Here is a 24,233-nt window from a genome sequence, read left to right as displayed (position 1 = left end):
CAGAGCCAGTCCGAAGCCAGGAGCCAGGAGCTTCATCCAGATCTCCCATGCAGGTGCATGGGGCCCAAGGACTTGGGCCATCTTCCACTGCTTTCCCAGGCCATAGCAGAGAACTGGTTTGGGAGTGGAGCAGCCGGGACTCAAACCGGTGCCCATATGGGATGCTGGCACTGCAGGCAGTGGCTTTACCTGCTACGCCACAGCACCAGCCCTCCCCCCCCCCCCTTTTAAGATTTATTTGAGAGGCAGAGTTACAGACAGAGAGGTCAAGACAGAGAGAGAGGTTTTCCATCCATTGGTTCACTCCCCAAATAGCCACAATGGCCGGAGCTGGGCCGATCTGAAGCCAAGAGCCAGGAGCTTCTTCCAGGTCTCCCACTCAGGTACAGGGGCCCAAGCACTTGGGCCATCTTCCACTGCTTTCCCAGGTCGTAAGCAGACAGCTGGGTCAGAAAAGGAGCTGCCAGGACAGGAACCAGCGTCTACATGGGATGCTGGTGCTGCAGGCATATTCTTAGTCTACTATGCCTCAGCGTCAGCACCAGGTCCTGTTTTTTAATCAGTTCTATCACTGTAGATCTTTTAATTGAAGAACATAGTCCATAGCTGGATTGGAAGCAGAGTAGGCAGAACTGGAGCTGTCACTCTGATAATGGGATGCCAGTGTCTCCAGGGGCACCTTACCCTACTATGCCACAGCACCCACCTCTGTTGAGTTCATTTTTATATAAGGTATGAAATTTAGGTTGAGGTCCAGTTTTTCCTGAAATTTCTCCAGCACCATTTGTTGAAGACTCATATACTTTACAGGTTCACAAAAATTCCATTGGACTGCTTTTGTACCTTTGTCAAAAATCACCTGGGCATGCATGTGTAGGTCTATTTTTGGGTTCTCCTCTGTGTGCCATTGATCTAGCTACTTGTCCTTCTGCCAATACCGTACTGCCTTGATTACTTTAGCAATATAATGAGCCTTACTATTGTGCAGTGACTCATTTCACTTTATTATTCTTTTGCCACATGGCTTTAGATATTCTTAGGGCCTGAGCCTCCTATATAAGTTTTAGAAAAACCTGTCTGTTTTTATTAAGATCTGTGTTGGGAGGAATTGCATCACAGTACTGATTTTCAGAGTAAGATACTTTTTTTTTTTGACAGGCAGAGTGAACAGTGAGAGAGAGAGACAGAGAGAAAGGTCTTCCTTTTGCCGTTGGTTCACCCTCCAATGGCTGCCGCGGGCACGCTGCAGCTGGCGCACCGCGCTGATCCGATGGCAGGAGCCAGGTGCTTATCCTGGTCTCCCATGGGGTGCAGGGCTCAAACACTTGGGCCATCCTCCACTGCACTCCCTGGCCACAGCAGAGAGCTGGCCTGGAAGAGGGGCAACTGGGACAGAATCTGGCGCCCCGACCGGGACTAGAACCCTTGTGCCGATGCCACAAGGCGGAGGATTAGCCTATTGAGCCACGGCGCTGGCTCCAGAGTAAGATACTTATAACTCACTCGCTCAGCTATCTGTGTTAGCAAATGTCTTCCCTTCCCAAAATTTAGCAGTTCTTGTAACCCCACTCAAGGCTCGCTCATTCACTCAGCAGTTGTTTGGGACTGTTTTCCGTCCTACTGAGTCTTGTTGCATTGTAAACCCTGTTCTAAGAGTGTTGCTGTGTTGTAATTGCTGACTTGGAATGGGAGAGCTATTTGGTATAGAGAGAGTCTGAGGTTTCCCTGACTGGGCATTTGGGACAGAAGAAAATGTTCTCAAATTGCTCTTAGCCATTGCTTCATTTCATGTAACATTCCATGTCACTTTATTTCAGCTTCTCGGTTGGATTAGCAGTGCCACATGTGACATTTTAGCTTTACCTATAATGGGACATAAAAACTTGGTTTATATACTCTTTCAAACTAGTGTAAAGCCCTGTAACTTGTGTTCTGAGCTACTTAAGGACTTTCACAGTTTTTGAAAGAAATCTATTTAAACTCCTGCAGTCATCTTCTGTCACTTGTCCAGAAGCCAATTTATCCTCGTATCTCTCATTTGGTCACTTCTGTTTTTTCAATTTTCTTTTTGTAAAAAAAAATAAATAAATTTGTTGTTATATTGGTGTAGTGTAAGGGTGGTATCCACCTTAGGGCTTGGCCTGCCTGTGTGTCTGGGCTTCCCCTGTGAGTGAGACCTCCACTGGAAAAGATCATGACTCAGTCATTGCTGACCGTCTTTATTTAGGTTGTTGTTTTTGTTGTTTGTTTGTATTGGTGTTTTGAACCAAGCACGCCTATGGAATGCTGGTGTAGCAGGCAGTGGCTTAACCTGTACGCCACATTGCTGGCCTCCAATTTCAAGTCTTTCAGAAATTACAGAGGGGCCTCTTCCCTACATTGTGTGGTATACATTTATTCATTTATGTTTCCTTATGGATGGTTTTGGAGTTAAGAGAGATAAATATGTATCTCAGACTCGAAATTTTACTTCTTTTAGTTTTTTATTTTGGAAAATTGCAAGCAAGCTTAGATAAAAGTTAGAAAATACTGTATTGACCCTCATGTACCCATTTTCAGCTTCTCCAGTTCTCTCTCAACTCATAGTTGTACTTCCACCTTTACCCATTCCTGCTGGAGGATTTTGAAGCAAAACCAAGATAGAAAATTATTTTGTTTGTGATTTTACATCACTATGTTTTGCTGAAAGAGATCCTCTGTTTTCAGCCTTTAAATATGAAAACCTAAACATCAGAAAATAAACACCCGTGTAATTTTTATCTAGATTCAGCAAGTGTTAACACTTTCACTTTTCTTGTTTTTTTTTGTTTTTTGGGGGGTTTTTTGTTTGTTTGTTTGTTTGACAGGCAGAGTTAGTGAGAGAGAGAGAGAGGTCTTCCTTTCGTTGCTTCACTCCCCAAATGGCTGCTACGGCCAGTGCTGCAGCCAGCACACTGCGCCGATCCGAAGCCAGGAGCCAGGTGCTTCCTCCTGGTCTCCCATGCGGGTGCAGGGCCCAAGCACTTGGGCCATCCTCCACTGCCTTCCCGGGCCACAGCAGAGAGCTGGACTGGAAGAGGAGCAACCAGGACAGAATCCGGCACCCCAGCCCGAACTAGAACCTGGGGTGCCGGCGCCGCAGGTTAGCCTAGTGAGCCGTGGCGCCGGCCCACCTTTTTTGTTTTAACTTCCATCTGTATATGTGTATTTTTTCAGAAAAATTTGAAAATTTGTTACACCCATTATAACGCTTTATCTCTAAATGCTCTTGGATGAATTTCCTCAAATAAAGACACTTGTTTACCCAACCACAATATCATTATTATGCTAAGAAAATTAATAGTGATCTATGCCATACTGTAACTTCCCAAAATCAGACAATATTTAAAGGTAAAGAGTAGCAACAGTGTTAGCAGAGGAGGTTGTGATTAGGGCCTGTATCCCCAGAGCATGTCTATTGTATAGCCATCCTTTACAGTATCCCCACCCCCAGCCTTCTGCTTGAAATCTCAGCCCTGCAGAAAAGCTGAAAATACTAGTGTACAGTGAAAATCCCAACATCCTCCCCCTAGATTAACCAGCGACCTAATTACCACATTTACTTTTTCTGCTTCTATGCCCATGCCACCCCTGTTTGCCAAAAGCTTTGAAAATAAGCTGTATAAGCATCATGACACTTTTGCATGTTTCCCCAAGAACAAGGACACTTTCTTTATATCATGGTGATAATTATATTTAGTGGCCACCAAACTCATATTTCTCCAGATATCAAAACATGCATTTGGACATTTTTTTTCCCAAGTTACTGGCTAATGAGTGATTTCACACTGTGTTCCCTTCTGGTGCCCTTTAATTTTTTCTGACCTGGAGCAGATCCCTGCCTTTTTTGTCTTTCCTGAAATTGCCATTTTTAAAGTGCTGACTCTTGAATTAATAATCTTCATGGTTTTATTTCATGGTAAACATTATTGGCTAGAATGCTACAAAGATGATGTCTTGCTTTTTTATTTCTAATATATTATTCTCTTTTCACCTACTCTGTGTTCTTAGCATTTATATATGATACCTGTCTGAATCAACTATTGTACTGATGGTTGCAAAAAGCATGATTTCACATTTGTTTTGCTTTTTTTAAGCTAGCTTTTCTTCTGTAAAGAAGCATGCTCTCCACCCAGATGTAAATGTTACTCTTGCACACAAGGATGGATCTGTGACATCAGTCTTTTTTTAGGAAAATAGTGTTATTTGAAACACAAACACAGGGAGAAGCTCCTGTCTGCTGTTTCACTTCCTAAATACCCATGACTTCTGGGCCAGGCCAGGCCAGGCTGACACCAGGAGTCAGGAACTCAAACCAGGTCTACCACGTGGTTGGCAGGGACCTGATACCTGCTGCCTCCTAGAGTGTGCATTAGCAGGAAGCTGGAATCAGGAGTGGAGCCAAGAGCTGAACCCAAGTGATAAACTACAGATGTAAACACTAGGCACTTCAACATGGGATGCAGGAGTCCCAAGTGGGGGCAGGACTGGATTTCAGGCACCTAGTATGGATATGGAGTGTGGATGTCCCAAGTTGCCACTTAAGCTGGTGTACCCAGTACACCCACACCAGCAGTCTCTTTTGTCTAGCTACTTTAAAGAACTTTGTTCTGAGTCACTGAGCTCTGTGAATGTAACTTTATTTTTTTCTTAATCTGTTCTGCTGATTTCTGCTTTAAAAAATTTTTGAGGGGCCAGCATTGCGACACAGTAGATTAAGTTGCTGCTCGTGATGCCGGCATCTCATATCAGAGTGCTGGTTCGTGTCCCAGCTATTCTACTTCCAATCCAGCTCTCTGCTGATGCGCCTGGAAAAGTAGTAAAAGATGGATGACCCAAGTACTTGGTCTTCTACCACCTGCATGGGAGATCTTGATAGAGTCCCTGGCTCCTGCTTCAGCCTGGACCAGCCCCATCTGTTGTAGCCATCTGGGAGTGAAGCACCAAATGGAAAATTGTTCACCCCACCCACACCCCTGTTACTTAGCCTTTCCAATATATGAAATTAAAAAAAAAAATTGAGGGGCTGGCACTGTGGCACAGTGGGTTAAGCCATGGCCTGCAGCACCAGCATCCCATATGGGCACTAGTTTGAGTCCCAGCCGCTCCACTTCTGATCCACGTCCCTGCTTGGGAGGGTGTGGAGGATGGCCCAAGTGCTTGGGCCCCTGCACCCGCATGGGAGACCTGGAGGAGGCTTCTGGCTACTGGCTTTGGCCTGGCCCAATCCTGGTCATTGTGACCATTTAGGGATTGAACCAGCAAATGGAAGATCTCTCTCTGTCTTTCTCTCTGTGTCTCTCTGTGTCTCTCTCTCTCTAACTCTGCCTTTCAGATACAATAAAAAAATAATTTATTATTTAATAAAAGAATTCTTTAAAAAGAATTGAGATGTAGAGAGAGAGAGACAGACAGACAGACTCCATCCCTAGCTCACTCCCCAGATGTCTACAGTGGCTAGGGTGGGGCTGAGATTGGTGCCAGGAACTGAGAACCTCAGCTAGGCCTGCGACCTGGGTGCCAGGGACCCAGTTTCTTCAGCCATCACTGCTGCTTCCAAGGTCTGTGTTGACAGGAACCTGGAGTCAGAAGCCAGAGCAAGCAATCAAACCCAAGCACTGTGGTGTAGGTATCCTGACTACTAGGTAAACATCTGCTCCCTCGTTTCTGCTTTTTTAATTAGAAGAATTTAATCCATTTAAATTAAAGTCACTTTGGATAAGAATAGACTCCTGTTCTTTTTAATTACTTATCCATTATTTCTTCTACTGCTGTATTAGTTGATTTCTCTACAGTATGCTGTTTTGATTTCTTCTCATTTCCTTTTGTATGTTTTTTAAAGGTATTTCAGTATTAGTTACTGTGGGGATTACAGTTAACTTACTACATTTATATTAATCTAGTTTGAATTGATACCAGCTTTTCCATAATCTTATCAAAATTCTGCTCCTCTACAGCTCTATTCTTTTTTATTGTTTGCATAAATTATATTTCATATGTTATTTATCCACTAATATTTATAATTACTGTTTACACATTAGTCTTAAACTCATTTAAGAGGTCGGCATCACGGCACAGTTGGTTAGGCCCCCACCTGTGACGCTGGTTTCCCATATGAGTACCAGTTCAAGTCCTGGGGCTGCTCCACTTCTGTTCTAGCTCCAAGCTGATGTGCCTGGGAAGGCAGCAAAAGATGGCCTGGGTGTTTGGGCCCCTGCCACCCATGTTCCAGGCTCCTGGCTGTGGCCTGGCCCAGATTATAGCCATTTAGGGAGTAACCAGCAGATGGAAGATTTCTTTGTCTCTGTCATTCTAAAACACTGCCTCTCAAATAAGTAAATCTTTTAAAAAATCATTTAGGAAATAAAAAATTGAGATCAGAAACCTAAAAACAAAAAATACTAAATTTTTATTTGCATACACACACATAGTTACCTTTATCAGAGCTCTTTATTTCTTCATACAACTTTAAGTAAGTTCTTTTCATTTCAACCATTGACATTTCCTGTAGGGCAGGACTCGTGACTAAAGAATTCTTAGCTTTTGTGTATCTGAAAATCTGAATTTTGCCTTCATTTTTGTAGGATAGCAGGTTTTGTTTTGTTTTTCACTTATTTATTTTCTTGATAGAGGCTGTGGCAGAGAGAGAGAGAGGTCTTCCATCCGCTGGCTCATTCCCCAGTTGACCACAATGGCCGGAGCTGCACCAATCAGGAGCCAGGAGCCTCCTTCTGGTTTCCCACGTGGGTGCAGGGTCCCAAGGACTTGGGCCATCTTCTACTGCTTTCCCAGGCCGTAGCAGAGAGCTGAATCGGAAGTGGAGTGGCAGGGTCTTGAACCAGTGCCCATATGGGATACTGGCATTAGAGGCGGTGGCTTTACCCAGTACACCATAGTGCCAGCCCCAATTTGGTAGTTTCATAATTAGTAGTTGGCAAATTTGTGAGTTTTTTCATCTTACAATATGTTTTGATGTGTCCTTCTGGCCTCTGTGGTGTCTTCGCATAATCCTTGCATTCCTTTCTTTCCCGTTTCTCTTTCTGTGACTCCTATAATGTGTATCACTTGAATATAGGCTCCGAATGTAGATTCCATAGGCTCTATTCATGTTTCTTCATTTTCATATTCTGCTCCTCATGCTGGATTATTTTAGATGTTCCAATTTCCAGCTCATGGTTCTTTCTGCTGGATGTTCAAATGGACTGTTTTACTCTAATAAATTTTTTATTTCTGCAATTTTATTTTTCAGCTCTAGAATTTCTACTTGATTTTCTTTTTAATTTCTAGCTCATTTTACTCATTTCCTTTATCTCTTTGTCCATGATTTCCTTCCCTTTTTTGAGCATATTTAAGACACTTTATTAAATCTTTGTCTAATAAGTCCAGTGTTTTAACTTCCTCAAGGAAGAAGAGAATTATTAACTTTGTATACTTTATGCTTTTTTGTTAAAAATTGGATTGTGAATATTATAATGTAGTAAATCTGGAACACAGATTCTTCTACTTGCACAGGGTTTGTTGCTTTTTGCTTTTGAGGGTACAGATATATAGTTAACTTTCTTTTTGTTTCCTAAAGATTTATTTGAAATGCAGAAAGAGAGAAAGAGAGAGAGAGAGAGAAAGAGAAATATCCTTCCTCTGCTGGTTCACTCCCCAAATGGCTGCAATGTTTAGGCTGGGCCAAGCCAAAGCCAGGAGCCTAGAACTCCATCCAGGCCGGGCTGGGCCAGGCTGAAGCCAAAAACCTGGAACTTCATCCAGATCTCACACATGGCAGGGTCCCAGTACATGGGCCACCTTCTGCTGATTACCCAGACATATGAGTAGGGAGCTGGACTGGAAATGGAGCAGCCTGAACTTGAACTGGCACTCATTTGGGATGCTGGCATCACAGGCAGTGGCTCAACCTGCTGTGCAACAACGCTGGCCGTTGCAAGTGTAATTCTTTATGAGTAAGCTCTCCTCTGATCTCTCCAGAACCATGGACCAGGGTCCCACACTTGGAACATGGGCTCTGGTGTCAAGACTGCCAGCAAGCCAAGAAGGGCTGGGGTAAGGGTAAGTGGAAAGAAGCTTGAAGTTGCCTTTTATTTGAGGGGTGGGGGAAGGGGGGCGGTGGGGGGGAGGTTTCACCATTCACTGCATTTCTGTGGTCCTCTGATGTTTCCAGAGTTCTAAGAGTTTCTTCTGACAGTTTCTTCCTGTTGTTTCTTTGTTTATTTTTAAAGAGGGAGACAAAGAGTAATCTTCCATCCACTGCTTCCCTCTCCAGATGCCTGCGGCAGCCAGAACGGTAGCAGGATGCTGTCAGGAGTCTGGAACTCAGGCTGGGTCTCCCACGTGAGTGGCAGGGACCCAGCTACCTGGTTCCTCCCAGGGATTCATTAGCAAGAAGCTGGAATTTGAGGCGGAGTGGGGACCTACTCACTCTGGTAGGGGGTGTGGACCTACTCCTGCTTCTTGTTATTTGAAATCTCTATGGAAGGGCCTGTGCTTGATGCTGCCTGCTTTTCTAGGTTGTGGATGTCACTCAACTTCATGAATTTTCTTATTTATTTAATATGTTTTATTAAACTCTTTGCTTTAGAAGAATTTTGGATTTTTTGAAAAGTTGTGAAGATAGTACAGAGAATTTTCATATACATCCCCACAGACACAGTTTCCCCAATATTAAAATATTAATATGGTATATTTGTCACAACTAAAGAAACTTGATAGAATAAGGAAAAGCTGCTTAATTCAGATTTCTTTAATTTTTCTTCATTGTGTCCCTAATGTAGCTTTTTTTCTAGGATCCTGATGTTTCCCTGAGTCACTGTGTCTCCTTGGGTTCATCTTGGCTGTGACAGTTTCTCAGAATTTCAGAATTTCATTGTTTGTGATGATCTTCACTATTTTGAAGTCAGTCAGTGTTTCGTAGAGTATAGTAGTTTTGTAGACCATTCCTCAACTGAAATTTGTCTACTGCTCTTCTCGTGTTTAGACTGGGGTAGAATTTCTCCAAGGAAGACCACGGAATTAAGTGTTATTAGATCACATCTTATCAGAGGAAAATACTTTTCTGTGCTTTTTCACAGTTTGTGTATCACTGTTGATCACCTGGCAGAGGTGGTGTGATCACGTTGTTCCACTGTGAAGGTATTCTTTCCTCCTGGTTATCATACTCTACTCTCGGAAGGAAGTGGAAAGTATACTGCACATACTTGATGGCGGAGTGTCCACATCAACTATTAGGGATTCTGCACAGGAGACTTGCATCTTCTTTGCTATTTTTTGATTTATTGAATATTTGTCTTCATATGAACTCATGACTAGTTATTTTCAATATTACTAGTTATATTCAATATTTTGTTCAATTTTTTTTTAAATTCAGACTTGCAGCTTGGTCATTAGGACCTCCTAGTTGGTTTCTCTGTCCCTTTGACATTTTCCATTATTGTGTTTTTTGAGAGCTTTCTTCCAAATACCTTTCTACCAAAAGGTATTTCAGGCTCATCCTATATGTTCCCTACCCCAGCCCTAGAGAGGCAGCCATTTTCCACGGAGCTCTTATTCTTTTGGCTAGAGTATGACATTGAAAACCAAGGTTGGGATGCTGCATGTGTCTGTTGTTACTGGTGGATCAGTGTCTGTGGACCCTCTCAGCTGACTGAACAAGGAAATGCATGTGTACACTAGCTCATGTGCATGCACATTTCTGTAGATAATCCTTATGGAACCATTTGTACTGAGCTAAGCATTAGTTCATGCCAGTGTCTTCCACTCTAGTCCATTACCTCATGGAACATTCATAATGTAAAAGACAAGCTCTTTTCCCCATGCTTGGCTGTAATCTCCTACTTCAGTTAAGAGAAGCCTAGTCCCATCATCCACCTTCCCTTGACTGAGTCATGTTCACATCTTCTGTATACTTAGAGAATTTTTGCCTGCTTAGTCTGTCAGTATTGACAGAGGAGTGTTGAAGTCTCCATCTATAATGTAGACTGGTCAGCTTCTCCTTTTAGTTTTATTAGTTTTTGCCTTACATATTTTAAGGGTCTTTGTTAGATGCACATGTATTTCAGATTGTGTCTTCTTTCTGTAATATGATTTTGAACCCATCTAATAAGCTCTTAATTTCAGATACTACATTTTTCAGCTTGAGACTACCCATACTCTGTGTATATGTGTATGTGCACCTTTGTGTATTACATATACGCTACATATCAGAGGCTCCCAAGACCATCCCTAGGCCCAGTGATTCCCTAGGTTGATCCCACATACCATCATACTGCTATGATTTATTACAATTAATGAACTCTTAAAAATAAAGATTCTGAGAGTATTTTCCCAGTAGAATCTCACAAAACACACATACATCCTGAAATGTGTACCAGAGAAACCTAATAGGTACTTGGTGCCCAGGGTTCTTAGGAAGGGCTGTTCACATAGGTACACTCTGCCTCACTTGTACCACAATTCCAGCTTCCCAACAGAAATACACATACTCATTGTGAACTGTGTTGTTTACACAGAGTTCAGACTCAGTGAACCCTCAAACAGAAGGGGAGAACCCTTCTGAAATCCAGGCTCCCAGATGCCAGCCCAGGGTGATCCAAAGGATCTGTTAGTCCCAGGCCTGTTCGCTTAACCCTTTCTCCGCACAGCACATGTGCAGTAAGCCTATTGAGCTTCTCTCATGTTCTCATTTATTTTGTTCATATTTCCTCTGTTTCATTGAAGATACTAATTATTCATTTCAAAGTTCTTGTTAATTTCTTGTCTTTAAATGACCTGTCATGGTTCCTGTCTCTTCACATACCATTAATTTTTTTTACTAGATGCCAAATACTGTTTTTAAAAACAATTCGAGGTTATTAGAGATTCCAAGATGATCTTTTCAAGCAGATAATGTTCACCCTCCTCTCTAGTGGGCAGGTATGCTGCAGGGCACCCAGTTTAATCAATCATGGCTGAGCTTGGTCAGGGCCTGCACCTGGTTCATTTCAATCCCCTTATTTTTTCATATTAACTTAAAGTTTTACATCCCGATGAAAATCAACCTGCTAATGTAAAAGACAGTGTGAAAGATCTAACTCTTCTTCTGTAACACCAATCTACTTTATACACATTGCTAGTTCCTGCAGTGTCCTCTTTATTAAATATTAATGTGTATGTTTCCATATCAGGTCATAAGCACTTTGAGAACAGGAAGTATGGTTGTTTTCATCAGTAGTATTTGTAGCAACTTGGACAGTTCCAACCCCTTTGTGGAAACTTAATTTATATGAGATATCTTGTGTTATTCTACATAGCTTAGCAAAAAAGGAAGTATCCTATAAGCTATTTTTGATAACTCTAAAGAGATTAGTTCTCTTAAGTCTTTCCTACATCAGCTAGTTCTGACTACTCCATATAGCAAAGGAATGTACTGTTACAGGAACAAGTGTCATTCAAGGATGTGTGTGTGGACTTCACCCAAGAAGAATGGTACCTGCTGGACCCTGCCCAGAGGGTGCTGTACAGAGATGTGATCCTGGAAAATTACAGCAACCTTGTCTCAGTAGGTAAGGGGATTTTTTTTTTCATGTGGCTGCCTATAGCGTGCATCGCTTAGTTGCTGAAACATGTGAATGCCCTGTTATTTTCCCTTGGTGAAGCTTGAGATTCAAGATATTGAGATTCACTCTTGGCCACCATAGAGTGTGTTCTAACCTCCTAAGAGACTGGTTTAGATGGATTTTTTTTAAGGATTTATTTTTTATTTATTTGAAAAGCAGAGTTACAGAAAGAGAGGGAGAGAGAAAGAGAGATCTTCCTTCCTCTTGTTTGCTCCCCAAATGGCCACAACAGCTGGAGCTGTGCCAGGCCGAAGCCAGGAGCCCAGAGCTTCCTCTAGGTCTCCCATGTGGGTACAGGGACCCAAGCACTTTCGCTTTCGCAGGCACACCAGCAGGGAGCTGGAACAGAAGTGGAGCAGCTAGGTCTCGAACAAACATTCATAAGGGATGCCAGCATTGTAAGCGGTGGCCTAACCCACAATGCCAGTCCCAACGTGGGTATCTTTGAGCAGCTCCCGAAACTATAGCTTCTTTTCTCTTCATTTTTTCAGAGTTTCTGAAGCCACGCTTGTTATTTTCTCTTAAGCCAATTCTGTGTTATTTTCTCTTAACAGGGTATTGCTTTACTAAGCCGGAAGTGGTCTTCAAGATAGAACAAGGAGAAGAGCCCTGGATATTAGAGAAAGGATTCTCAAGCCAGAGCCACTCAGGTGAGTTAGTGTGTTCACAGGCAAATGAAAGCTCAAGGAATGTCGATCTTAGGTCACTGATTTAGGGTTTGTTACCTTTGGAATATTTTTTAGAAATTTCTATATTTGGCCCTATACATTTGGAAGTGACCAAGGGCCCTTGACCCACCTCCTTGTTACCTCAGTCCCATCTGCATATGTCAGTCTTATTCATAAATGCTTTGCTTTTTTTCCCTGTGAAATTTCAGAATTGATTTCTCTGTACCAAACCCAGTTGGCTTCATCTTAGATATTTTTCTTGATTAGTTTCTCATTGTCTTTCTAAACTTGTTCATCTTCTCTCTGCTGTCTTTAGATATCTTTTGATAGCTGGCATGTATTCACGTGATACTTTCAGATATTCTCTCCAAAAATCTGATGAGTACTTCCTGTTACCACATTATGTTTTAGTTAACAACATAATAAAGTCTCTGGATCATAGAATGTCTGGTACAACAGGGTACAAAAAACGTAGAAATATGAAGTGTGCTTCAAAAAGCTCATGGGAAATAGAATTAAAAGATGGTTTATTTTGGTAAAAATAATTGTGAAATCTGTGTATATGATGGATCTTCAAAAAGTTGATGTTAGGGCAGATGTTTGTCACAATAGTCAAGATACGACTTGGGGACTGGCATTATGGCACAAGCAAGTTAAATTGGCACTTGCAATGCCAGCATCCCATATCAGAGTGCTGCTTTGAGACCTGGCTGCTCTGCTTCTGATCCAGCTTCCTGCTAAGGTGCCTGGGAAGGAGCTGGATGATGGACCAACTGCTTGGATCCTTGCCACCCAGGTGGCAGGCCTAGATGGAGTGCCTGGTTTCTGGCTTTGGCCTGACCTAGCCCTGACCGTTGCACAGCCATTTGAAAAGTGAACCAGTAGATGTAAGATGTGTCTGCCTCTCTTTCTGTCCACCTCTGTCACTCTACCTTTCAAATAAACAATTAACTGATTTAAAAAAAAATAAAATGACATGGCATGGGTTCAAGTCTCAGCTCCACTTCTGATTTCCAGTTTACTGCCAGTGTGCACCCAGAGAGGCAGCAGGTACTGGCTCAAGTACTTGGATCCCTGTGACCCACATGGGGGCCTGTATTGATATCTGGGTTTTTGGCTTTGGCCTGTCCCAGCCTTTGCTGTTGGGGCCATATAGGAAGTGAACCAGTGGATGGAAAATCTCAATCTGTCTCTGTCTATCTGTCTCCCTTCCTCTCTCTCCGCCTTTCAAGTAAATAAAAATTAAGTGAATAAATTTTTTTAAAGGGAATTCATGAAAAGTGCGTATTGTGAAAAAACTATGCATGGATTTAATTTTTTTCCTCCAAAATAAACATCTTTAATTCTATTTTTCCATGAATGTTTTGAAGTATCTTGGTCTTTGTGTATATATTTATATACACACACTGTTGGGTGTTGGTGAGTACTGGGAAGAGAACTGGGGGAAAAAAAAGAACAGATAACGATAGTGTGTGCTGTTTGGCAAAGAGGTCAGAGAAAACCTTTTTTTTTTTTTTTAATTTTTTTTATTTATTTATTTTTTTGACAGGCAGAGTGGACAGTGAGAGAGAGACAGAGAGAAAGGTCTTCCTTTGCCGTTGGTTCACCCTCCAATGGCCGCCGCGGCCGGCGCGCTGCGGCCGGCGCACCGCGCTGATCCGATGGCAGGAGCCAGGAGCCAGGTGCTTTTCCTGGTCTCCAATGGGGTGCAGGGCCCAAGCACTTGGGCCATCCTCCACTGCACTCCCTGGCCACAGCAGAGAGCTGGCCTGGAAGAGGGGCAACCGGGACAGAATCCGGCGCCCCAACAGGGACTAGAACCCGGTGTGCCGGCGCCGCAAGGCGAAGGATTAGCCTAGTGAGCCGCGGCGCCGGCCCAGAGAAAACCTTTTTGATGAGTTCCACTTCAGAAATGCGAATTTTATAGTGTGGGCTATGTGTATTCAGAGTATTCCAGACAGAGGGAGCCTCTCAGATAGGTATATTCTTGGGATGTTTGAACAATGGCAGGGACCAGAGTGGCTGGAAGCCAGTGGGAATGGGAAGTTTGATACGAGATGATGTTGTAGAAATAGCATGGACGTGGTAGATTTGTTCATTTCATTCTCAGTGATGTCAGAAACCCTCAGATTGTTTTTGGTAATGACAGATCAAGTCATCCAATCTGGTTTATAGCTTCAAAGGTTCTCTCTCAGTTCTGGGCAGTGAATACACAGTGGTGGGTGGCTGTTGGGTGGGCTTAAGCAAGGCAGGCATTCCAATTAAGAGACGTTCTGTATTTCCGGGGCACGAGGATGGGGCTGAGGCTGTGCTGGAGGTGCTGAGAAGTGATAGGTTTGTACAGATGTCTTGAAGAAGGGGCCAAGGGGTTTGCTGTTACAGACTGGACAAAGAGTGGGAGAGAACAGGAGGAGTCAAGCCTGATCCCAGTGATTATCTCCTGCAGCCACACCATGAGGGTCCTACCAGCTGGGGGCTAGTTAGGAAGGAAGCATTGCATAGGAGCTAGGACAGAGTTAATTTTGTGCCGGAGATGTTGGAGACATGTGAGTACATGGTTGCAGCTGGAACCAGGCATGTCAGTTCAGAAGGCATCAACTTCAGATGATGATAAGTGTGTCGGGGCTAGATGAGATGATCTAGGACAGAGGTCCGCAACTTTCCATAAAAGACTCAGTAGTAAGTGTTTCAGGCTTCGTGAGCCACATATGGTCTCAAATGCAGCTGCTCCTCCTTCCATCCCTCCTCTCCACTGTCCCCTTCCTGCCTCATTTCTTCTTTGTCCTCCCACTTCCCTACTGCCTCGTCCATCTTTGTCCCTTTCAAAAAAAAAAAAAAAACTTTCAAAACCTTCTTAGCTCAAGGGCCATTGCTGTGTAGCCATTGTTTGCCGGTCTCTTTTGTGGAATGTGGCTGTGTGTAGGTGGGATTATTCTTTGGACAGTCCTAGTGTTAGAGGGCATTACATAGGTCTGTCGTCAGAGGAGATGGAGAAGGAGCAAACTGAGCTACATGAGAACCTATTTCCCAGGAGTCAAATCAGGTACATTCTACCCTAAGCGGCAACCACGGGGTCCCTGTTCTGAACCTGCTGTCACTTTACTGATCTCATCATATTCCTGTTATTAATTCCTGTTATTATTTCCATTTAAAGCTGTTGTCTACATCTACATGTCTTCATAATCTTGCTTTTTCAGATACCACTCAACACATGCAGATACAATTATGTCTGTGCTCTCTCATACCTGACTTGGTCTAATCCCTAATTGGTTCTTTTGTGTTTTAGGTGTTGTTTTTTTTTTTTTTTTTTTTTTAACGTAAAGCATTCAGGTTTCTTTTCATTAACCTACCAAGGTAAGCTGTAGTTGCTCCTTATTAATAAATGTAACTAAATCTCTTTTTATTAACTGTATAATGTGGTTTTATCCTACCCATCTTAAATTTCTTTTTTTTTTTTTTTTTTTAGTATTTTTCCCAAGAAACCTTTTCTTCCCCCCAGAAACCTCTTATTTAAGGTATACAAACTTAATGCATTTCATAAATGCAACTTTAGGAATATAGTGATCCCTCCCACCCTACCCTCCCTCCCACCCATTCTCCCACCTTTTTCCTCCTCCTTCTCCTATTCCCATTATTTTTTACTAAAATTATTTTCAATTAACTTTATACACATGAAATTATACTAAGAAAAGAGTTCAACAAATAGTATGAAAATACACTGTCCTCAGCAATCAAGACAACGGCTGTTCAAAGTTACTGCATCTCAAAGGGTCAATTTCCTTTCTATAGATTACCTTTTAGGTGCTCTAATAGTTACCTCAGAGCAGGTTACATTTCTTTCTGCTTTCTAGAATGTATAGTAACCCTCATTCTGTTCTGTATTTTAAATTGTGTTTATAAATGTTCTCTCATTTATCTGAAACACTCTTTCTTGTTTACTATTGTCTTTTTCAGGTAATTTTGTTTATTATATAAGGTGTTTAGATGCTGCATGATAGAGAGCAATGGCTTGTTACTATTATTTCACTTGTTTTATAGCTCAGGCTTGGTTTTTTTTTTTTTTGCTATAACTTAGTCTTTATTTTTTTAAGATTTATTTATTTGAAAGAGAAGTAGAGAGGTAGAGACAGAGAGATCTCCCATCTGCTGGTTGACTCCCCAAATGGCTGCAATGGCCAGAGCTGAGCCGATCCAAAGCCAGGAGCCAGGAGCTTCTTCCAGGTCTCCCACATGTGTGCAGGGGCCCAAGCACTTGGGCCATCTTCCAGTGCTTTCCCAGGCGCATTAGCAGGGAGCTGGGTCGGAAGCGGAACAGCCAGGGCTAGAACCGATGTCCATATGGGATGCCGGCAGTGCAGGCCAGGGCTTTAACCCACTGCACCACAGTGCTGGCCCCATCATCTGTATTTTATGATACTTACCTGTCAGTGCCAAAAACTCAGATTTAATGGCTGTTGTTTAGGGCTTCTTTCTCTACTGCAGTATTCTCTCTTTTCCCAATTCTAGTGTTTTGATTACTTTGTTTGTTTTTTTTTTTTAATTTTTTTTTTTTATTTGAAAGAGTTACAGAGAGGCAAAGAGAGAGAGAGAGAGAGAGAGAAAGTCCTCCATCTGATGGTTCACTCCCCAGATGGCTGCAACGGCCGAAACTGTGCTGATCTGAAGCCAGGAACCAGGAGCCTCCGTGTCTCCCACTCAGGCTCAGGGGCCCAGGGACTTGCGCCATCTTCTACTGCTTTCCCAGGCCACAGCAGAGAGCTGGATCGGAAGATTAGCAGCCAAGACCAGAGCTGGCACCCATTTGGGATGCCAGCACTCAGGCCAGGGCTCTAACTCGCTGTGCCACAGCACTGGCCCTGATTACTTTGATAATTATCTACAAAGCCAGGTTCAGAAGGGATTGTTATTTCTGTTCAGAAAGCATTCTTTAGCTCTCTTCCTAAATGCACATCCCCTTCTTTAGTCCTTGTACATTAAAGCTCATTAGGTACAGGTTCAAAATAACTCACATGCGCATTGCTTTTTAAAATCATTACAGTACTGTCTCCTCAGCAGTGGCAGAGGAGATAAGACTATAATAACACCTGCCAAGTGCCAGGTCTTTCAAGACCAGAGCCTGTAGCATTGATCAAGGGATTTATTTTGTATTCAATGAATTATGAGAACAGTAACTTCTTCTAAAGATTGGAGCAAATACAGCTTTAAAATGATAGAGGCGTTGTAGAGATTTTTGGTTTTCTTTCTTTTTTGCTTGTTTGCTTCTGTTTTGCTAATTAAAGCAAGTAGTATTTCACTGAGGGAAGTCCAGGTTCCTAGGAGAGCCAAGGCTGGGTTGCTTCTAGCGCAGTGAAAGTTGTGTTATTGGGATGAGCTGTTTACTAGAGTCTGCCGCTTGGCCAGAGCTGCGCAGAGGTGGTTTCAGTGCAGTGAACCCTTACTGTGAGTCAGCTGGTGTAAAGTTTTGTTTGTTTTCAGTTGTTTTTTCCAGGATAATGTTTATCTTTTGTTCTTTGAAGCGGTGGACTCAGAGAGCTGTTGTAGACTTTTTTTTAAATATAAGATTAATGTCATTGTGTTTAGTAGTAGATCCAAGAATGTTTATGGTAGGATTACTGAAGGTCTATACCATGTAGGGAGCCTGAAAGAAAGTAAAAGCCACATATGAGCTTAGATGTTAAAGAAGAAAACCTAGCTACAAAGGCAAACCTAAAAACCAAGATACGGAAACAGGTGTGCATCTTAGTGAGCGTCCCACCACAGTAATCAGGCATGCAGTGAGTGTACAAACCATGCCCTGCCTCTGTCAGACCTGTTTCTTCCTCTGTTCTGTTTCTCAAACACATCTCAGAAACTCTGTCTTCTATTTGTCACGTCTTAAGTTTATTTCATCTGCTTTTCTTCCTTAGAGTCCTTAAAAATAATTATTCCTTAGCAATAAAATTAAAGAAAAATAAATTCTGGGGTTTCAGACTATTCTTTTGAACCTAAGGAACTTGCTATTTTCAGGACTTTAGTTTGATGTTACTGTATAGAAGTGAAGAGAAGTGTGTACCCAGGTGACAGTCCTGCCAGAGTGATTTGTGTGCAGACTGTTCTGTCTCCATCCAGTATCACTCATGCTTCAACAAGAGACCCTTGTTTCCCAGTCTTCACCGTTGCTTTAATCAGTGTTCATTGTCTGTGTGGGGTTCACCCTGTGCTCTCTGAGTTACCTCTTTCTGAATCAGCTACCTCAGCTTCCTGTGTGTTGAATTCTCTTTCACCTTTTCTGTACAGTATTGAAGATTATATTTTTAACATGTTAAGATCACTGCCATTTTCCTCTCCCTGTTTACACTGCAGCATGTTTGTGTTTATCCCAGGACAGGAGGGGAAAGGAAATACATGCTTGGATTCAGTTCACTCCAGAAGACTAAAACAAAGTAATTTGTGTAAAAGTCCAGTTCTGTTAGAAATGTATTCAGAGCCATAAGATACGGTTGTTTTTCTTATTTCTAGAAAGGAAATGGGGAGTTGATGGCCCATCAGAGAGCAGCCAAGGCGATCCAGATGAACACTTCTGGCAGCTTGTGTTCACCAGCAACAACACAGTAAGTGCAGAAAGTGGTGACAGAGTAAGGAAAATCTCTAATCTGGGCGCAGACCCTGTTTCTTCAAGAAATTTTCCCTGTAAAATTTGTGATTCATGTGAACTAAGCTTGAAAAATATCTCAGGCTTACTTACTGGTAAAAAGAACTATTCCAGAAAGAAGTCTAATGAGCTTAATGTTTGTGAGAAGTTACTGCTTGATATTAGGCATGAGAAGATTGCTGCTGGAGGGAAATCTGGTAAATATTTACAAAAAAGGAATGTCCTTAGTCATCACCATGGTCTCACTCAGCCAGGTTTTGACCCACCTTTTCAGTATAATGAAAATGGACAAGGCTTCCCTGAGGAGGCAGCCTTTTTAACACATCAGAGATCTCAGCTGGGAGAGACGGTCTGTAAATATAATGAATGTGGAAGAACCTTCATTGACAGTTTAAAGCTCCGTGGATCTCCGAGAACTCATTTGGAAATGGAGCCAGATGAATGCAGTGTGTGTGGGAAGTCTTTCTACATGGATTTAAGGTTTGGACATCAGAGAGCTCTTACAAGGGACAATCTTTATGAATACAATGAGTACGGTCAAATTTTTTGTGACAATTCAACTTTTATTATCCACCAGGGAGCTTACTCAAGAAAGATTTCCCAGGAATATAAAGTGAGTGACAAAACTTGGGAAAAACCCCCCCTCTTTAAACATCAGATAGTACATATGGTAGAAAAGCCCTATGACTACAAGGAAAATGGAAATAATTTCAGTAAGAAGTCACATCTCACCCAGCTTCGGAGAGGTCACTCAGGAGAAAAAACCTTTGAATGTGGTGAATGTGGGAAGACCTTCTGGGAGAAGTCAAACCTCACCCAGCATCAGAGAACACACACAGGGGAGAAGCCCTATGAGTGTGCTGAATGTGGGAAAGCCTTTTGCCAGAAACCACACCTTACCAACCATCAGCGAACACATACAGGAGAAAAACCCTACGAATGTAAGCAGTGTGGAAAAACATTCTGTGTGAAGTCAAACCTCACTGAACATCAAAGAACCCACACAGGGGAGAAACCCTATGAATGTAATGTGTGTGGGAAATCCTTCTGCCACAGGTCTGCCCTAACCGTGCATCAAAGAACGCACACAGGGGAAAAACCCTTTATATGTAATGAATGTGGGAAATCCTTCTGCGTGAAGTCGAACCTCATTGTACATCAGAGAACTCACACAGGGGAAAAACCCTATAAATGTAATGAATGTGGGAAAACTTTCTGTGAAAAGTCAGCTCTCACTAAACACCAGAGAACTCACACAGGGGAGAAACCCTATGAGTGTAATGCATGCGGCAAGACCTTCAGTCAGCGGTCAGTACTCACGAAGCATCAAAGAATTCACGCGAGGGTGAAAGCTCTTTCAGCATCCTGAACATCCCAGTCAAACTTGTACCGTTTTTTTAAATGAGACCAGAGAAAGCCAAAGAATGCCATGAATTACTAGAAAATGACATTTGTTTGAATATGTAAAAACGTTCAGGAGAAAGTAAAGCTTTTCATTAGTAAATGTGTACTGAGGAGGACTCCGTTCATTTAAGCAAGGTGGTAAAACACTTTAGAATTTATGTTGTTTAGTGTTATATTCCAGGTGATACCAAAATTATATTATAAGCATAACGGGCAATATTCGTTCACATCCATATTCGCAGTGGAATCTTTTCACAAAAAATTGAGTGACAACCGCATTAAGTATACCTGTGAGAGACTATGTGAGTATGTCGATGCAATGGAACTTCGCAGTGTGCTTAATTTGTATTCAAGCTTGTGAGGAGAAAATTATGAACCTTAGTTTAGTAATTATTATGGTATTTATTAATATTTTTCACACTAGGTAATGCAGGTATCTATAAGTTGTATGCATATGTATGTGTGTATATACGAATATGTATATATGTATGTATATGTAAATGTATTTGTAATCACATACTTAAACACACATAGTAAGTGATGTGCCAGCATCACCTCATACTCACTGAAAAGTGCTGCTGACATATTTTCAGGAATTTTGCGAGCCAGTTAAACACAGTCATTATTTTAAATTATATAAACTGATACTAAAGTGTATTTAAAACAAAGTTAATAAATATTCGACACTCAGCACTTCCCAGTTCTTTGGCTACAGCTCACTGTTCCTGTGTTGAAGTTGCTGTGTTACTGAATCTATGGTCAGAATACCACAGATGCGTGCACTGCGTTGGGCGCCTTCCTTGCTGCATCCGTCAGTTCCAGCACCTTGGTGGGTTGGCCTTGGTGGGACTTTTTGCACCATGGACATTGGCGAACATGGGGTATCAGAGGTTTCATTTTCTCAGTGAACCCATTGTCAAAATTTGCCAACACACTTTTCTCTGTGTGTATGTGAAAATATATTAGGCAGCTTTAAAGTACAAATCGCATACCTACCCTGTTTTCTATTTCCTGGCCTGGCTATGGCCATTACTACTGAACTGCCTCTTCAATAAAGCCAAAAGATGTTTTAGTGAGGTTTTTAACTACCTCTGAATCAGTCCTGTTCTAAAGAGAACCAGAGTCTGTAACTTGGCCAATATATGTTTTGAATGAAATATTATTTCACAACAGTATCACCTGCCTTTTCTGTTTCCTGGCATATTTGAATGAATATGGCCATAATTACTGAACTGCTCTCTCCATAGAAAAATCAAACATATTTTTCCAAGGTTTTTAAGCTACCTCTAGGTCAGTCAGTGATGTAATGTAATTGCTGGTAATAACATTGTCATTGACATAAATTATGCTAAGTTAGCATCAATTATAAACAGTAATACTCACTGCACTGTACAGATAAAGAGTGGTCATATGAAATGAAATGTCCATCTCATACTCGTGATATTTCATCGTGGTATCTGTAGGCATGATATGTGTAACCCTAGTTCTGTGTAACCCAGGAACTGTGTGTTTGTATTTAGCAATATAGGGCTGTTTTCTTATGCTTCATTGAAACAAATGGGTAAGAAGGATACTGCCCATCTACTTCTTTCTTGCTTAGCTAAATTTTAATCTCTTTGACCATTCTTTTCCCAGATAATTTCAGGGGTAAACCAAAATTATTCAAAGCAAATCATGGAAATTAAATGCTAATGATTTTTGGGGGTGGGGAGTGAACATGTGACCAATGAGATGTTTGGAAAATACTCTGCATCACTTTGGAGAGAGCTCGGTGGTTAAATATTGTCATGACATGAGAACCTGTGAGAGTCATGAGAAGAAAGTGTCCCTCTTCCGCTGGACTTCTTCATGTCTGTAAGTGATGCAGGTGTGTCTCTGTGTGTGTGCGGCCCTGCGGGGCAGTAGATTGAAGATAACAATGCACAAGCTGGGAAAAGCAGGCTCAGAGGAGACATCGCCGAGCTCTGCACTTGCTCTCTGCCAGGACCTTGTATCTATCAGCTGTGATAGTAACTGTTTCTTATTTGTTCTTAGGGATGTCTGATCCTTAGAGCTGAAGGATCCAACTGACTCAGAGGAACATTTTTGTAAGTGTTAGTGATCTATACAGTGATTTGGGGAAGAATTGTGTCTTTTGACACATTGGTGCTGGTTTAGCTGTTTGTATCAGCCATGAATCATTCTGGTAGAAAAAAAAAAAAGGATTCTTCAGTAAAAAGTACATTAATGGCAGACAGTACAGAGGTGTGGGCCAGATGCAAGGGATATTAGAATCCATAGAGGCTAGCATCACAGGAAGCCATTGGCATTCTGAGACCTCAGAGGGCAAGGATGGACAGTGTTACCAGAGCTCAGTGACCCACTGTTGTGGAGGAGAGATGTCTTAAAGAATTGTGGCTCCAAGCTGCCTGCCTGCCTTTGGAGAACCCAACTACGTGCATCTGCAGGTGAGCCCATGTGGGCACAGAGGAGGGTGGAGACAGTCTGGGTGGAGAAAATGAAGAATAAGCAGCACAAATTTTTTTTCATTTCTGTAAGTTCCTATGTTTTTAAAAAGCTAAGTATTAGAAATAAAAGTTACTCTACTAGTCAAAAGTGGTGTTTCTGCTTCCTTGTGCTTTCAGATCAGCATAAGTAAATTCCTTTTAGAACCAAGCACTCTGGCAGGTTCATCTCCTTTGACATGTGTGAAGCAGACGTTGTGGCTGTCCCTGGTGTTCTTGTTCTGCCTTCTTACAGTTAAATAGCCAGTTGTCCACTGCACTGTTGAACTCACTCCCTATCTTTGATTGGGTGTGATATAATCATGTACTTAAATATAATGTGTTGTGGCTGTTGATTTTGTCTGTTCTTTGCAACTTTTCTATGTTCTTCCAGCTGTAGAACCTGAGCTTGTGCATTTACCCCAGATGCCCTTGGCCTGCCTTGGTATTCCTCCAGGAATGATCATTGATTCCAAAATAGGCCAATGAGAATCCATTGTGGAATATTTTTATTGGAGGTCACCAGATGATCTGTGTCCTTGTTGCTGCCAGCATTCATGCCAAGAAAACACATTTGGGCTGCAGTCTGTTGAGAATCAGTCCTCAATACACACACAAAAACACATTTTCCCAGAGATGGTGGTGGTAAAAGAAAAAGAAAAAATAGGGTTATGTTTGAATTTTAGATTTAAACATGGAGAGGAAAACACTTCACTGGGAAGGCTGCATTGAGAGAGGAGCCAGCAGATGTGTGGAGGAAGAGTGTGTAAACATTTGATGTGTGTCTGATACATAAGCATGGGTAACCAACAGTTTTATTTGAGATTCTGTTTCATGATGCAACTCTTAGCCTGGTTACCTGTAACTCTGATTCTACTTTTTTACTGTACTGTCCTCTATTAAAAGGAGTACTCATTCCCATGTACTAAACTGGTCACATAGCCAGTGAGTGGGGTCCTCCCCCAGGCACTGGTGTGTAAAGTCACTACAGGAATTGCTCAGTCATAAGTTTGTGCTTCTGCAGTGGCAAAGTCATCAGTCCAGTGCTGGAGTTTGTTTTAGGACTTGGGCTTCTTTCTTTCCCTTCTGTGTTATGCCCCATCTCTTCAAACCCAGTCTGTCATTGTTGGAGAATGTAGAACCAGAGCCAGTTCAGCTCAGCTCTGGGGGTCCTTGATGCCCTCAGCCTTGATATCATGCTTTCTGCCCCCAGTCAGAAGCCACCGCTGGCACTGCCCTGCACCTCCCCTGAGTCTTCATCTGCCACTGGTGAGTGGGCACTGCTGGTTCGGGCTGGACTTTTTCCATGCATACTGTAATTAACACACACATACACATGTATACATACACACATATACACGTACACACAGAGATACATATGTACCTGTGGGTAATTTGTAATATACTGGAGTCAGTTTTTATGGACATT

The 24,233-nt window shown here is 42.1% G+C and overlaps 1 protein-coding gene across 48 annotated transcripts in view; it reads left to right on the top strand.

The window, feature by feature from the left end:
- LOC100340451 (zinc finger protein 248) overlaps nucleotides 1–24,233 on the top strand; it is a 47,258-nt gene that overhangs the window by 7,721 nt on the left and 15,304 nt on the right. For 7 of the 48 annotated variants that reach the window (XM_070058207.2, XM_070058210.2, XM_070058208.2 and 4 more), the window contains exons 4-8: nucleotides 7,996–8,076; nucleotides 11,438–11,564; nucleotides 12,173–12,268; nucleotides 18,785–18,876; nucleotides 22,356–22,408. In XM_070058207.2, coding sequence (XP_069914308.2) covers nucleotides 7,996–8,076; nucleotides 11,438–11,564; nucleotides 12,173–12,268; nucleotides 18,785–18,876; nucleotides 22,356–22,391 — 432 coding nt within the window. In that variant the 3' untranslated portion in view covers nucleotides 22,392–22,408. Of the gene's footprint in view, nucleotides 1–7,995; nucleotides 8,077–8,246; nucleotides 8,359–11,437; nucleotides 11,565–12,172; nucleotides 12,269–18,784; nucleotides 24,074–24,233 lie in introns of all 48 variants that reach the window. The other 41 variants (XM_089313717.1, XM_089313712.1, XM_070058196.2 and 38 more) reach the window with 13 other exon arrangements.

The sequence above is a fragment of the Oryctolagus cuniculus genome, chromosome 15 (genome assembly GCF_051225735.1).
Source record: "Oryctolagus cuniculus isolate XC-2025 breed Fujian yellow rabbit chromosome 15, ASM5122573v1, whole genome shotgun sequence".
In the NCBI taxonomy this organism is placed as follows: domain Eukaryota; kingdom Metazoa; phylum Chordata; class Mammalia; order Lagomorpha; family Leporidae; genus Oryctolagus; species Oryctolagus cuniculus.
The sequence above is the reverse complement of the archived record's forward strand: the minus strand, read 5'-3'. Positions and strand labels throughout refer to the sequence as shown.